Source organism: Clarias gariepinus, chromosome 4 (assembly GCF_024256425.1).
Source record: "Clarias gariepinus isolate MV-2021 ecotype Netherlands chromosome 4, CGAR_prim_01v2, whole genome shotgun sequence".
In the NCBI taxonomy this organism is placed as follows: Eukaryota; Metazoa; Chordata; class Actinopteri; order Siluriformes; family Clariidae; genus Clarias; species Clarias gariepinus.
Genome location: NC_071103.1, coordinates 17,619,531 through 17,635,593, shown reverse-complemented (window position 1 = coordinate 17,635,593; position 16,063 = coordinate 17,619,531). Strand labels below are relative to the sequence as shown.

General features: G+C 37.1%; 1 protein-coding gene across 2 annotated transcripts in view; it reads right to left on the bottom strand.

Moving 5' to 3' along the window:
- The window catches only part of npr1b (natriuretic peptide receptor 1b), a 43,786-nt gene that overhangs the window by 21,145 nt on the left and 6,578 nt on the right, over positions 1-16,063 (bottom strand). For both annotated transcript variants that reach the window (XM_053495014.1, XM_053495013.1), the window contains exons 4-6: positions 10,740-10,927; positions 9,012-9,125; positions 5,383-5,518 (exon numbers count right to left, since the gene is read on the bottom strand). In XM_053495014.1, coding sequence (XP_053350989.1) covers positions 5,383-5,518; positions 9,012-9,125; positions 10,740-10,927 — 438 coding nt within the window. The remainder of the gene's footprint in view (positions 1-5,382; positions 5,519-9,011; positions 9,126-10,739; positions 10,928-16,063) is intronic.

Sequence of the window (16,063 nt, the reverse complement as noted above, 5' to 3'; positions counted from 1 at the left end):
CACTGTCAGCTAGCTAGCACTAAATGACTATGTAAGGCTGCTGAGTGGCAAAACAGAAGTGCTTTACCCTAAAACAAATTTAAATCCAGACAAGGCTTCAATATCTGTGGCTGTGAACCAAGGAAGCAGAACTGCCAATTTTCTCTGCATGAAAGAGATTCAATGCTCTCTCTCCTGTGACTAACAGTAACACTAGACAATCATGGGCACATGTGAGCTCACATAAGCAAAAGAGGACAGATAGTGCTTTCCGTCAACACAACAGCAGCAAGTTGAAAACTGGCTGGCTTCACATTTCTTAAAGGAAACATGTTAGTTTTCACCCACCTCATTTTATCTCTCATGATAAAGGATGGGAATTAACAGGTGGCCAAATTGTCGGGGGGAACTAAGGGGGGATCAATGAATCTGTAAGTGAAACATAATGATATGTCATTAAGGAAATGTCACTGTGCTGCAACTGCTTACATTCCGTTTTTGAAGGGAAGGAGAAAATATGATATAATTGAATATTGTTCAGCTACTTAAACCTGTTATTAATTTATTAATTCAATTGAACAGGATTGTACTGTAGTATGACAGCCCAGTTTGGCTTGAATGCTCCTTGGGTTGCTGTTGGTATACTAATAGTATTCTCAGTCAAACACTTTACAAACATTATAACTTTCTTGTTTTCCCTCTTATGACCTTTCCATTAATGCTTTGCCTTTGGCTTGCTTTCAAAAATGACCTTAAATTCATTCATTCTTTTTTTTTGCTGTTGAAGAGAGAATAAAGCCTAGTTATCTAGGTAAAGCTTGTGGGCACGAGGCTTTAATTCCACTGTTTTATAAAGCAATTTGTTAAAAACAGACATGGAAAATATTGTGTTTATGAAAATCATCTTTCAATTCTTTAAAAAAACAAGTGCTTTTGATGACATCAAATTTAATCAGTATATAGTGACTTATATGTGCGATCAGTTCCTCTGATATATCAGAATTGGGCATTTACATTATTTAAGTATAAATATTCTATTTTATTGTGATTATAGAGGGATTTTATAGTGATTGTATATTCATATATGTCAAGGGGAAAATGAATTTGGTTTCTATGTATAAACACAGCACTTATCATTGAAAATCTGCAGATTTTTTCCTCTTTAATACCTGTTTTTCTGCATCACTCTGGTGCCTCAACCAACTGGAGGGTTTTAAAAAATCAGACTGTAGGCATTTAAAATCAAACATTAATTAAAAAACACTTTACTTTTACAGTACTTTTTAAAATCACAGTAATTTACCTGCAACATGGCTGGAAACTATTTCAATTAAAATACAGTAACATCTTTTTTTACATCTATTGTTTCATTTTAATAAGTTTTTATTATTCATTTTTACAGTACGTTTTCAATGTTTACTTAAAATGCCTGTATTCAAACATCAACACTGGACTATATTCGGATTTGTCAAATCCATTTCAAAAGTTAAAACAATATGTACACAGAGAATATAAAAGTTATTCAGTAATAGTCCTGATCGACTTGATTACATCAATTATTTGCATGAAGTTCATATCTCTAGTGTTGCCATGTTTTCTTGAATAGAAGAATTCAATTTGGTTTATCCACAAAAAACCTAATACCTAATTACTCTTCAGGATAATACAGTTATCTGATTCAAGTTAAACCAGAACTTTTAATTGTGCAAAATTACAGAACTCCCTTTATTTCTCTATTAAGGGCAAAACACTTCCCAGTGGTTTTACTAGTGAATAAGTTTTCTCAGTACACCAGTGCCATGATCAGACTGCCTGCTTCATGTCATGATCACTGCTAAAGCACTGGCCTCCTTCACAGAACTCCTTTAATGGCCCTTTACTTTAATGAAAAAAAAAAGCCAAATTCTGGCTTTAGTCAAATGTTTTTGCAAGACAATGCACAACCTTAACCTGGCTACCGCACCACTTGCAGACTACAGGAACTTGCATGAGTTATTGTCACAATTTAGTTCCTGGGAGGCCAGCGTTTCAGACAGTACTTTAAACTGAAAATGGATCTGACGTACTGAGAAAACTTTCTACATTGATGGCATCCAAGCACTAGTGAAACACTGGGATGAGTGTATTTTTGATATGCATACATTAAATGAAATGTTTGCCAAAACATTTCTTGTCCGAAAACGTTTTATACTGTTATCACCTGGAACATGGATTTTTTTTGTGCATGAATATTATCCCACTGCATATGTAAATAAGTTTTGTGGAAAAGAAAAATAAATCATGGTTTGTATTTCACAATCCCTTTAAAAGCTTTGCTTCTCTGTGCTGTGACCTTTGTGGTTATCTGGTGAATTACTGAGACTCACTGAAAGCACAGATAACAAAAAGAAACAATAAGCAGCAATAAAGTTATCTATTCCATCTCTTCTGTATATAGCACACACAATGTGTAATTTCCCTTCTGTGTTTAATGAGAACATGTTCGAATAGAAACCATGTCCCTAATTCTGCCAAACACAGATACATTGCTCTGATGGTGATATATGAATCTGATTACTGTTATCTAAATTACTTGGCTTGACTTTTGCAACAAGGGAAAAGGGGATTAAAGGACAGATAAGCATGATGTGTCGTTTGCCAAAAAGAGGCAAGAAACAATACAGCGCGATGTCTTTAGCGATGTTGTATTGTGTCTTTTCTTGGGAGGAATAATGTTCAGATATTCTGCACAAACAAAAGTCCTGGTTTGACTTGAACGCTCCTTGTACATATAATTATGACTGTAGAAGTGTCCATGTGACAGGAATGCAAACAGAATAGTAGCAGCATATATGATATATGTAGAGTTAATAAAGGGCAATGACTGTGACTCTGCAACTTTCTGGCTTCAGTCAAATGTTTTCTCTTATCAAGCACATCGAGAGCAAGATTCACAAAGACACAAAGACAACGACAACATAGCATGAAGAAATAAGAGTAGAGTCTGACATAGTGATTAATGTTGGGAAGACAGGGAGGGAGGAACAGATGCATGGACAGAGATAAGTAGGGAAGCAGACAGAATGCAATGTTTCAAGGAGACGGTGTGAAGGCTGTGACACACCGATTGAACTGATTAGAGTCAGTGCCAGTAAAGACATTCAAGCATGACGCGTTAATAATGAATGAATCATGGATCTCTTTACTAAAAAAGATTAGAAGCTAAACAGGCTATACGGCCTAGAGTCTGAAACACCCTTCAATCAAAGAGACACAGTGTTAATATTAAAATAGAGTGAATTGAAGTAGATTTTATACGAACAAAAACATGCACTTAGGTGTACAGCATTTACTTTCAAGACTATATCTTTCAGGACCTCTGTGTTTTCTTGACACGCTGACCTAACTTCAACCAAGCTCATGGTCTTAGTCTTTAGGCTTAGATCTGGTGAACTAGAATGAGGATATGTTTTGAGGATATATCCGGAGCCTATCTCAGGAGACCCAGCGCACGAGGTAAACCCTTAACACGAGGAGAGCATGCAAACTCTACGCAGATTGGGCAAAACCTCTTAAAGATACAAATAATAAACCGCAAATGACACAAAGCAGGTTTGTGTGGGTGATGCCATTGATCAAAAGGCTGGTGAAGCTCTCAGCGTGGCGCAGGTGCAAAATAGCCAATGACCACAAAATAATTCATTCAGCTCTGTGGAGAAAGCACTCGTTGGAACACAAAACAGAATCAATCAAAGAAGAAATCCATTTAAAAAGAAGCTGGACTGTGAGTGGTGTTTTACAGCCTATAAGCACCTGACAGTGACAACGGAAGAGGGAAGAAAGCCAACAGGAGGGAGTGAGAGTGGGCACTAGTAAAAGAGCTTTGATATCTGACAGTTCTTATATATGTCATACAATTTGCTCAAGAGCTATATTTAGGTAGGCGAACAGGAAAGTAGTACTATGTCTAAGATCCCAATGTGATTCTCAATATGAAAGCTAATGATTTAAATTTTACAGCTAGTGAAATTTTGCTAGCGAAAAGTAAAATATAAAGCATGTATAAACCTGGAATCCATAAATATGCATTAAAATATCAGAATAAGAGCCACTAAAATTAATGCCCACACCAGCACATTTAACCTCTAAAATACCAAACCCTACATACTGTACAGCAATCAGCCAAAACATCACGCCACCACCTGCCTAATATTGAGTAAGTCAACTCTTTAGCCACCAAAACAGTGATGCCCTGTGTGTTCTGGCACCTTTCCAGGGGAACTGCATTAACCTTTTCAGCAGTTGGAGCTTCAAAAGCTCCTCTATTGGATCAGATTACAAGGGTTTTCACTCCCCGTGTCCATCTGTGAGCTTTGGTCGCCCATGACCCTGTTGACGGTTCTCCAGTTTTTTTTGTTGTTTTTTTTGGCCTTGGACCACTGTAGTAGGTCCTGACCACTTCAGACTGGGAACATCCCAGGATAAAGTTACAAGATCTCAGTACAATGGTGCCTGGAAGTGGGAGGGATAATTGAACATGTTGTCCCTAAAGTTGATTAAGTTGATTTGAAGTGAAGCAGAGCAAATGGGTAAGCGTAAGGATTTGGTAGAATCTGACAAAGGGTCAAATTCGGTATTTCAATCTTTGTAAGAAATTAATGATTATTAAAACCTGCTTAATTATACTCCTGAATTTGATCCTATAAAATCCCTAACTTTATGCAAATGTAAGAATTGATGCTGCTGGTTTGAAGCCAAACTGTAGTCATACCAAATATATAAGAAATATTTATATGTATGAAAGCATTCTTAGTTTACAGCATTTCTTTACATACAAAACTATTATTAGGCACGTAAGCTTTTGAAAAGCATGTGATTGTGATTTGCTCTAAATGGATTTTTTCAAATCATCCATAGAGTGCAGCATTGTGCGCCGCGAACCCTCCCACTTTTGTTCTTAGCAAATCAATATTGTTTTTAAATATTTGCGCTCATGTGATTGGATCATTCTCAACAAGTCTTATTAAGGTTAGTAGACTGTTTGTTAATGTACTGAATAGTGATTGACATGGAAGGCAGCTAAATATGAGAGAAAATACCCCTTCACAAGGCGATCGGACAAAGAAATAAAAAAAGTTAAAGAGCTTGGACCAGATCAACCTGATCTTCTAATTAAGCAGCAGTCAAGAGACTCTGTGCTTTTCCAGCACTTCTTACGGCTATTAAGAAGCGATTATTAAAGGTTTAATTTTAATTTTGTTTGCACCCCAAAATAACATTTTGCACCAGCAACCCGGTGTGTAAAGACAGTATTTACTATCCAGGCAAAACTAAGCTAATTCTTAAAAAAAGGGTAAAAATGACCGTGTGCTGTCAAACAGTTTTCAACATCATCCATCAAGCAGTTATATTCAAGTAGCTCACCATAATATGTTCGATTCCACATCCTTTTGGTCACACCTTCTCTTGACAGTCGGCCCTGACTGTCTGCTAAACTCTCATTCAGGGCATGAGCATACAGCATTAGGCCATCATAGAAGCCTCCAGGTATAATGTTCATCTGGAAAACAAATTCATAAGTGTGTCTCATCCATAGGAAAGATCTAAATATAAAGCATACTATAGTATTATAATTAACTATTTTTACTTAAAATGTAATAAATGTAACCCTTTCGTACAGTATATAGAAATTATACCGATTAAAAGGATACATTAGGACCTACTGTAATTTGCAAACCATAAAGAAATTGTAAATTGAAAAGTTTTTTTAATTCTCTTATTTTTTGTAATATTGAGGTCAACAGCAGTCGTATAAGCATTTCACTTCATATAAATGTGTATGACTGTGTATGTGACAATTAAAATTTGAATTAGAATTTGTGCACAATCAGCTGGCAGGTCACTGTCTGGAACTCGGTGTACTTTAGGTGACACCATTAAGAGGTTTATTGGGTAAAGAACTTCTCATCCGTAGGAGACTACAGCATCAGGATTTAAGCAATTCCTATCTTAAATAATGATGAGTATCAGCACTCGTTATCAGTGCTGCCTGTTGTTGTCTGGTGAGGTACATTATCTGGATGTGCTGACTTTGCTATGCAGTCTCTACTGCACTCTGAAAGAAACTCTTGCGGTCAGGAACAAAATCAAGTAGAACAGAAGTTTACATGGTTAACCTATGTGGTTCTAAAACTGAATAAATAAGCGCTATAGCCACCACCATTTAGGGTAATGAGAATAGCCAGAGGACAAGCATGTTACAGGAAGGACTGTTGATGGGCTGCACATGTAAAGTCATGATCATGAGGTGATCAGTTTGAAATAAGCACATAGGAAAAACTCAACTAGTTTCAAAGAAAGCTGGCTGGGTTGTCCTCGAATCAGTCATAAGAGCCATGTAATAATTTGTAAGCTTGTTTCTGTGTTGTTTTTCTCACCATGGAAGGTTCAAATCTTAAAGAAACTTTCAGAGGAGGCAAACTGAAACTAACCCTTGCTACATGTGAAGATTTGTTCGTACAGTGTGAATTAAAAACCTTTTCACAGACTGCATCTAAATCCTCTTGGCACTGGAAGTGCGAATGTACAGTGAATAACTAATTTGAAACCAACTCTGTAAGTGCACTATTAAGCAATTATTTTACAAAGCATGAACATTTTCATTATTAAAAAATGACAAACAAGATAATTTCGTCTTTAATTGGGTGCAGATTTCTGCAAACGCTACCTTCGTTACAGGTTTATGTTAAATTTGTCCATAAAATTACCATTCATGAGGAAATGTTTTAAATGAATCTTTTTGCATTAACTTTGTCCTGTATTTTGTACCCATAGGTAGCTCCAAATAACAATTTATTCAGACAAACATGGAAAACCTGGACACATGTCAAGGATACAATTCTTGGTAGACGCTGTACATTTTTATATTATTTTTATGTGTTTTCAATTTTCAGATACAAATCTTTAGCCTATCAAAGCCCAAATCTTTTTATCCCTGCGATTAATTATTATATTAATTACAGTAATAAAAAAAAAACGACTATAGCAACAATAGCCCGAGTAGCAGAAGAGTTGCAGTAAGAGTAACTTACTAGTTGCTGTAAGGTAGTTGAATAAACAGTGCTGCCTGTGTGAGCAGTGAATGGCCTGTAATACTAACCTGTCTGCAAGAATGATGGATGAGGTGGAGGCATCAAATGCAGTGCACGAGTCTGCTGCGGGAGCAAGGCACCGAATACAAATACATGCGCTTCAAATGAATACTGACACAGCAGCCAACACAAACTAACAGGAAGCTGTCACAAAGACATATTTTTGTTCAGGGGCCAGGTATATGACATCTGAGAGTTGCTGTTCATGTTCACTCATAATTAAAAGTTGTTTTTATCTATGGGAGGTATATTACTTTAGTTAAATGAACCAAATGTCAGCAGTGACCTCAATCAATTTCACATCCAATTAAAACATAAGCTCATGGAAAACTTTCTCATCCCCGCAGTCCAAAAAAGTGTGTGTCTAAGACTTTTTTGCTCCCTGTGTCAGAGTCACTGACACACATACGCAAAGCATTAGCATTCCCATTGACAGCTAAAGCTAATGGCTAAACAGAGTTGTTAGCAGTCTTATGCCAAGAAGTACAGATGGCATGAGGAGTGACATTTCTCGGAATATTTATCTATACTTATTTATACATATGAATAGTTTTACTGATTTTATTTTCTTTTTCTTTATTTTTTCTGGCAAATCTTTTTCCTCAGGCACACAAGTTTGACCATTAAAAAAAAACCTTCAAATTGAAATTTGCTGAAGATGCTTCCTTTAAAAGCTTTGAACGTATACATTTACAAGAACTTACAAAATGTGACAGTGAATGACCTCATTACACAGAGAAATGCAATGCATCCATGATGAGCCAACTGCATCACTTCTTTCTGTCACATGAAGCAAAACTACCAGGTAGAAAATGTTGAAGCCTAGAAAAAGGACATTTACGATCTGTTGATTGTCATTGCAGTTTCCCCAGCAGTCATGGACTTCTCTGATAAAGTGCTTTGCACAACTAATGAATTAAAACTGAAATTGCTAGAGGAGGAGGATAATGCATTGTACATTTAACTGTTGGTATTTTTTCCGTTGCTTCTCATGATTCTCAAAACATGATTTAATTAAAAAAGACTTGTGTGCAACAATATTCAACACGTTTTTCCTTGTTCCAATTTGATGCCAGTATAATGCAAGTTATACAAACAAAGCATTTGTTGTTTTTGTTACAAAACTGCAGATTTGCATTTCCACAAAACAATTAGATGGTGATATATCAATTGTTCCAAAACTGTATGAGGTAGAATTATAGTGTTTCGCACCCCAACAATTTCTAACACAATATTTTGGCATTTGTGCTTTTTACCACCCATGTGACTCATTGACACCCACTCACTCACTCATCCACTCACTCACTCACTCACTCATCGTCTATACAGGGTATACAGGGTCGCTGGGAGCCTTGAGCCTATCCCAGGAGACTTATCACATGAGGCGGGGAACACCCTGGATTTCTTTAGGGGGAAAAAAATCTAAAACTGCCAAAATAGATTTTAATTTTGAAGTCAAACCCTTCATATGTAAATATGCATATCTCTGTGTTCTGCATGTTCTTACCATCTAAGAAAAAAAAGAAATTTCAACTTAGACACATGCATGGCACACATGATAAATAGTGTTATAAGTCATTGAAAAGGTCACAACCATTCCTATATTTGTCTGGATGATGAATCATGCTGGGTTACTTTAAGTCTCACTCATGCTTTTTCATTTAGCTCTCAATCATGGTCAGGATCCAGACTTTATCCTGAGAACACTGAGCATGAGGCAGCAAATAAACCTGTGATGGGGCAAATCACAAGGCAGCATGTACACACAGTCACACATATCTAACATAGCCAATCTACTTACTGTCCTTTTTTTTGGAGGTAGGGGAAAACTGGAGAGCCTGTACAAAACCAAGAAACAATGCAGATAAAAGCTCAAATTCTGTCATGTCTGATGTAACCTACCAGAGAATCCTCCAGTGTGAAGTTGAACATCTTCTTAGCATTTGCTTTCAGATCAGCGACAAAGTCTTTATACTCTGGATTCTGTGGTTCTCTGTATGTCAGGATTTTTACACTCTGAAAAAAAACAGTACAGGTCCTGAATAAAACACTAATGACTGTTTCATCATGCCTGTGATTATCACGAAGGCGGTCACAGAACGTCAAATCAAAGTTTTTATCATTAATACATCTTTGGGCACCAAGGATTCAGCTGAAATGTGAACAAACACACTACAGAAGTATGGGAGGAGGAAGGCAAAGAATATTAATCTAACAAAATGTCTAGTGTGGGAGATACAAGAGTTGATTAATAACCGTAAAATAAACCTACATCACAAAAAGAAAATATCAGGGAGTCTCCTGTACCATTCTGCCACTCCTCCACTATCAAAACAGAGTGCTTAAGCAGAATCCAAGCAGAATTAACTGCTGATGTTAGCACACAACCTTTTCTTGGACCTCACATAGACTGGGAACTTACAGCATGAGCAGCCAACTGTGACATTTAAAATAATTGTATAATAGTGACTAAGGGTACATGAGCTATGCTCCAAATATGCAGGCTAGAAAGGCGGCAAGGGTTTATACAATATAGAAAGTTAAGTGTTTACTGTGCCTCTTGTGGAAAAAGAAACCTGCACCGATCAGACATGTAATGTCAGGGGCGAAGCATCAGAGGAAGCACAAGGCAAGATGAAAAAACTCAAAAAACCAATTTGACCATGTAACTTCAAACAGATCCCAAATTCAGCAGAAACATCATTAGTCTTTTTCATCATCCACTCATTAACCATGGAAAAATGACACAGCTGAGGGAAAATGTTCTGCACAAAACAATGTTGAAAATAATGTTGAATTCAATTCAATTAAATTCAATTTTATTTATATAGCGCTTTTAACAATCGTCATTGTCTCAAAGCAGCTTCACAAAAATGAAAAAAAAATTTAGAAAAGAAAATATTTGGAAGTGTGTATGTGTGAGAAAAATGTGTCTAGATAATAATGAGATGAATGAATGATGAATGAAATGTCCCTGATGAGCAAGCCAAGGGTGACGGCGACGGTGGCAAAGAAAAACTCCCTGAGATGGCAATAGGAAGAAACCTTGAAAGGAACCAATCAGGGAACCCATCCTCATTTGGGTGATAACAGATAGAAATAACCCATCATGTCATATGTGTTGTGCAGGTGAAGGTTCAATATAACAGAAGTTATTTAAATTAACATAAAGTCCAGTTCAGCACAGGGAGTGAGTAGATGCAAAGGGCAGATGGGCAGAAGCACAGGAGCAGCATATAAAGCTCCAACCATTATAAAGCAGAATCCAGTTGGAGCTGGTCCTTCTCTGGATGCATCAGAAACCTCGCAGGGTTGGCCTTTGTTTACTAAAGATGGCACAATCTCCCGATGCCTCGAGATGGGTAGAAAAATACAGAACAGATGGAGAGAATTAGCGTAGTTGCCATTCAGGATAGGTGTACTGGAGTATGAGGTTATGGGATGAGTTAGTATGCCAGATTAAAGAGATGCGTCTGATGCTGAATCTGTTTGCTCCGCTGTCCTTGTTGACTTTTGTTCTCTTGTCCAAGTCTATTGATTCCACCTCTATGTCCCCTGTACTCAAAAATAAGTTAGGACACTCTGCAGGCATATTGTATCTCTCCACTTAAGGGCGCTCCACAAGCTTACCTGGTATGCTTCTTTTGCAAGTTCATCGTCAGCGTCTCCTCTGGCCCAGGGCCGAGCGGGTTGTGATGAAACGGTGCGTCCAAAGACATCAATGTAGATAAAGACAAACTGCTCGTGAGGAAGGTCTGCTTTACGGAAGTTCACCATTAGCTGTCGAAAGATATCCGGAATACAGCAAACAAACACCACTATAAAAAAAGGCAAGAAATAGAGAATACAGGTTATTAAACACCTGCAATTTTTGCGACCCCCAAATCTGTATACACGTCAGACATAATGTCGTAAGCGTTTACTTGTTTCCATCACCCGTCTAAATATAGATGGTACCCATTAGGCCCAATTTCCTAGCACTGACTGGCTGTTCAATAGACTAATGAGATTACCTAAGCATACAGCAAGAGCAAAATGTCATCTTAACACTATTAGATAGGAATTTGTGGTTTGTGTGCCTGCATGCATATGTGTCTACACCAAAATGTAACACATCAGTCAAAGATAAAAAAGCACTTCTGATGAGTTAGCTAGTTATGTGTTTTACATTATCCTCCTGCTCTATTTACATAGAGATGCTTAATGCATAGTGGCAAAGTAAAGATGTCCAGGTCTGCATAGTCTTTAATCTAGTCTTTATTATTAAAGCTGCATAAACAAGAGAGTGTGATTCCCAACTAGGACAATCCTTTCACATTCAGAATTGTGCAACATACCAGACCCACAAGCTTATACCTTCAAGGTTATATATGCTGAGACAAAACAGAGGATTTTTCAATGAACAGAAAGTTGGTTTGTAGTCCCATGTATTTTTAAGTACACTCAGAGAGTGAGAGAGCAAGATAGATTATGTTCATACAATGGTTTTAAATTACACTGACACAGTGATTTTCTGTTGAAATCCCCAGAAGCTATATATGCTATAGTAAGCAAATTATTAAAAGGCTGATATCATATCAGTGTCACTCTTTGACTCATTTTTGAGGTCATCATGCACTTTAAGCTCTAATCACTAAGAACCCATTGAGCCCAAAATTCTGAGGAAAAAAGAAGTGCTTAAAATTTAAAGAGTATAAAAATGATGTCTACATTAATTATTCATAGACGTCTAAACTGCTCTTAGATTATCAATTATAGTCGGACTGGATATTAATTAATTCATGCTTTTAATGAAAGAAAGAAAGAAAGAAAGAAAGAAAGAAGGAAGGAAAGTGAGCCTAACAATATTACTCGGTGCATTTTATGAGAGTTGCACCATTATGTTCCCAGTTGAAAGAGTACACAAAGCACTTACCGGCAAACAATAAAACTGACTCTATGATCTATGGAGCCTGGACTACAGCTGTCAAATCCCAGGGAAGCAGAATCTCAGCATGTGTGAAAATAACATATAATATTATTAAATGCTGGATGTTAGGTAAAGGTTAGGTGTGGTGCACATGTGAATCTCAAAGAGTAATCTGTTTCTTTTTAAACAAGTAGATTGTGAAAGGGGTTCCTGGATGAAAATATTTAAGAAGTGGCAGTAATCCCCAAACCCCCCCCAAAAAATGCTTTTCTCAAGTAGATTGATAAGATATACGTCAAGTCAATGTTATACAAATTAAAAGCAATGAGTAATAGCAAAGAAATGTGTGCTAGGGGCAAGTTCAACCTCTTTTCTCTAAATGTGGTCATCTATCAAAGGTTTCCTGGAAACTAAGAGTCCATTAGAGTATTAAAGCTCTTACAAACCAAACTAAAAAGCACACAGTGAGCAGTGGGCAGTCCTCAAAGCTTTCAACAGGCAAATAACTAAAACATGACATAAAGGAGAAAAAGGCACATGCCAAAGAAGAGTCACGAAAGCATATGCTATCAAAACACGATCAGAACATACAGTCATCCTCACAGCTGTCATTGTAATTTGATCTTACTGTAGTGCACATATAGTTTGGACACGTTTGGATAAACACTAGTTTAAATATTCGTTGGTAGTTGAATGAGAATTTCCCACTGTATTTCAGTCATAGATTTAACTAAGCAGTGGAGACACAAAGCTGCCTGAACTGGACTCTGGGTAATAATATTCTGTGTGAACTTTGGATAGTGTAAATAAGTGGAAAATGAAGGATAGTAGATCATGTAGATATAGTTGGAGCAGAAGTACAGATGCAATGAGAGTGTGTCCAATTACAGCCAATGCTGTCGCTGTGACTTTACAATGTAGGAGCACATCAGTTCTCACCTGAACAAATATTTTAAATATTTAGGAAAATAATAAAACTAATAAAGGAAAAAAATGGGGAAAAAATCTGAAAACAAAGTGTATCACAGCTTTCTGTGTATGGGGCTGTGTGACTGCAGATTAGAGTGCTGACCCGTGTCATCACAGAAAGCATCTAAACTAGACCATGAAGCAATTGAAAGAAGTGGCCTGGTGTGATGAATAATACTTTCTCTTCTTCATCGAGTAGATGGCACATGTGTGTGTGTGTGTGTGCACCACTTACATGGGGAAAAGGATCTATTATAGGAAGAAGGCAAGCCATTAGAAGCAGTGTGATGTTCTGCTGGGAAATCTTAAGTTTTGGCATTTATGTGGAGGTTACTTTAACACGTACCTCCTGCCTAAACCATGCAGCAGATCAAGTTTGGCAAAAGATCTGATCCATGGAGGCCCCACCTCACAACTTACAGGACTTAACTGAGCTGCTGCTGCTAATGTCTTAATTTCAGATACCACAGCATACCTTGAGAGGACAAAGAGGGACTTTCGACAATATTCTTAGAAGGTTTTAACATTATGTCTGATAATGAACAAATACACTAATATTTAAATACTGTTTACAAAGCTTATTCCATATAAACCCTACAAAATTCAATCCTCATTTTTGAAAACCCGGGATAGATGGACAGATGGGCAACTCCAAAACTTCAGTCAGTCGCTGCGGCATAAGAATAACATTTAGTATGCAAACCGCTGTCATTATGCCAATGAAAGCATTGAAAATTCATTGGGATTTTTATATACATGCTGACACTCTTATATCCATCTGCTTCTGCTTCATGACATTTTCCCTGCCTCGTGCTTCATTCATTGATCGGGTAGTATTATCTTAACGTATTACCCTATCATAAGTAAATATTTAAAAAGTAGATATTAGACAATCATCCAATCTGCAAGCAACACATTACCAGACCCAACAACAATTATTTGTCACACTCTCACACTCCAGCTTGCATACTTACACCTCTTTGCCCAGACACAGCTCACTGACTTCTACCACTAACTGTGTAACTACTGACGTGTTCTGTTAACAATACTGATAGATCTTCATCTCCTGCTTAACTTGGTGAGAAAAGCATTTGGTTTTGCTACTTGAATTTCTCCATTTTTGTTAGCCATGGAGTTAAAAAACAAGGTTTATGTAAAATGAATGCATAATATGCCATGAGTTCAACTTGACATTTTTTGGGACTTGAGTCATTTGAATGTACATTATGCCAGCACCTGATGGCTTTTCCACACTCACATTAGCGTAGCTTCCACACTCACATTAGCGTAGCTTTCACACTCACAAGCGCCATGTAGCTTGTATGTGGTGTGTCTCAACTGGTATACTATCACGTTTGGCATGGTTCAATTATTTTAGTTTCTAAAATAACATAGTAGTGGCTTTCTTTAAAATGTTAATTAATATTTTATTTAAACACAGAAAAGCCTTATTCTATACATCATAAATTTTTTTATATCAAATTCTCTGAACTTAACTGAACAATAAACAAAGGGAAGAGTGACTCATAGTCATGACTAAAAAATTTACTAATACTGACCAGCAGACCATGAGAGGGTGGACATGATTGAACAGTTTGCTTATTTAAGCAGATGAGGGAACAATCTTGGTCATGACTTATGATCGAAGTAACTGTTTTACCACCTGTTTTCCAGTACATGCAGTTCTTCAGCAGATTTTCTTCCATCAGCACATTCCTCCTCTAACAGAGAGATTTATGTATAATATGCATGGCTATCCATGCACATCGACCCCCTCCTCCACCTTTAATTAGAGCAATGGACACTCTTCCCCTATGTGTCACCATGGATTTCACCAGTCCAGCTTAATTTTTAACAAAGGCCAGATGGATTGGACATATGTAACAAGAGCGCGGTGGAACGCTTAGCTCAGTGCTGTGGCCAGTTTAGTTCAGCATGGGTGCTCTTCTGTCTTGAAACCATGGTGATGGCAGTGACTGAAACCACACACATAGTGAGGGCATCTGCAGTGGCATGAGTTTCCATGAAGATCAAATCAAGACATCCAAATCGAGACAATTATAATTTACCCCAAGTTTTGTTTAACCTTTACTTGAAGATCAAGTTCTAAATTGCCAAAGAGATCAAATCTAAAATCTAGTTTGCAAACACTCCTGGAAATCATATTTATTTATCCATGCTTGCCATAAGTCAATGCTTAAAGTAATGCTCAGTGTTGCAAATTAAAGTTAATTTGGTAGAAACTTAAAAATGTGTAGGAGGTTCCTTTGCCAAGTGCACATCTACGGAACAAAAGCCCATTCTGCTTCAGTAGCCCACAGCTAACTGAGAATGAAGTGATTTGAAACATCACAAGCTTAAATCTGAGAAGCATAATGTTTTTTTTTTAACAACAGTGTGTGTGCATAAGATGTATTGATGTTGAAGCTCCTGCTGATTCTTGGCTATGAGCAGCCTTGATGAAAGGAGCTTTGCTACAAACAGGTTTAAATTGGGATTAACAGGAGCAGGAGTCTCTCAATCGATGTATTCTGCATGCTCTTTAAACACATAGACGCAAGAGCTGAGCAATTTAAACCTTCTAAGAGTTCAACTGGTATGTGTTCAAATGTTCACGACAATTTTATACAGGTATTTCGCTTAAAAACTATAAAAGAGCCCAATGATGTACTTTTGGTTGCTATAGTTAAGGTCAGGGCTCAGATACATTTAAAATGAGAATATACAATCAGGCATATATAACCAGAAACTTGTGAATTTAAACGTGTATAAAAGAGAACAAGTGTCCAGACATTCACATTCTAAACTATGTCTTACAAACATGGCATTATGTCCAAGAATGATCACACTTTACTTGAACCATCAGTTGTAAGACTAAAATAATCACATCATAAACAAGAGATTGTGATTATTCTGTCATACACCAAGCACTAAGAAGCTGGAAGTCTCAAGCTAAACAAGACAGAAGCACTAAATGTCAAATGAGCAATTCCTTCATTAAGCATGACTGACAGCTTGCTGACTAAAACACTGATTCACCAAACAGAAAAATTGGTAATGACTGAAAGATTAGCTG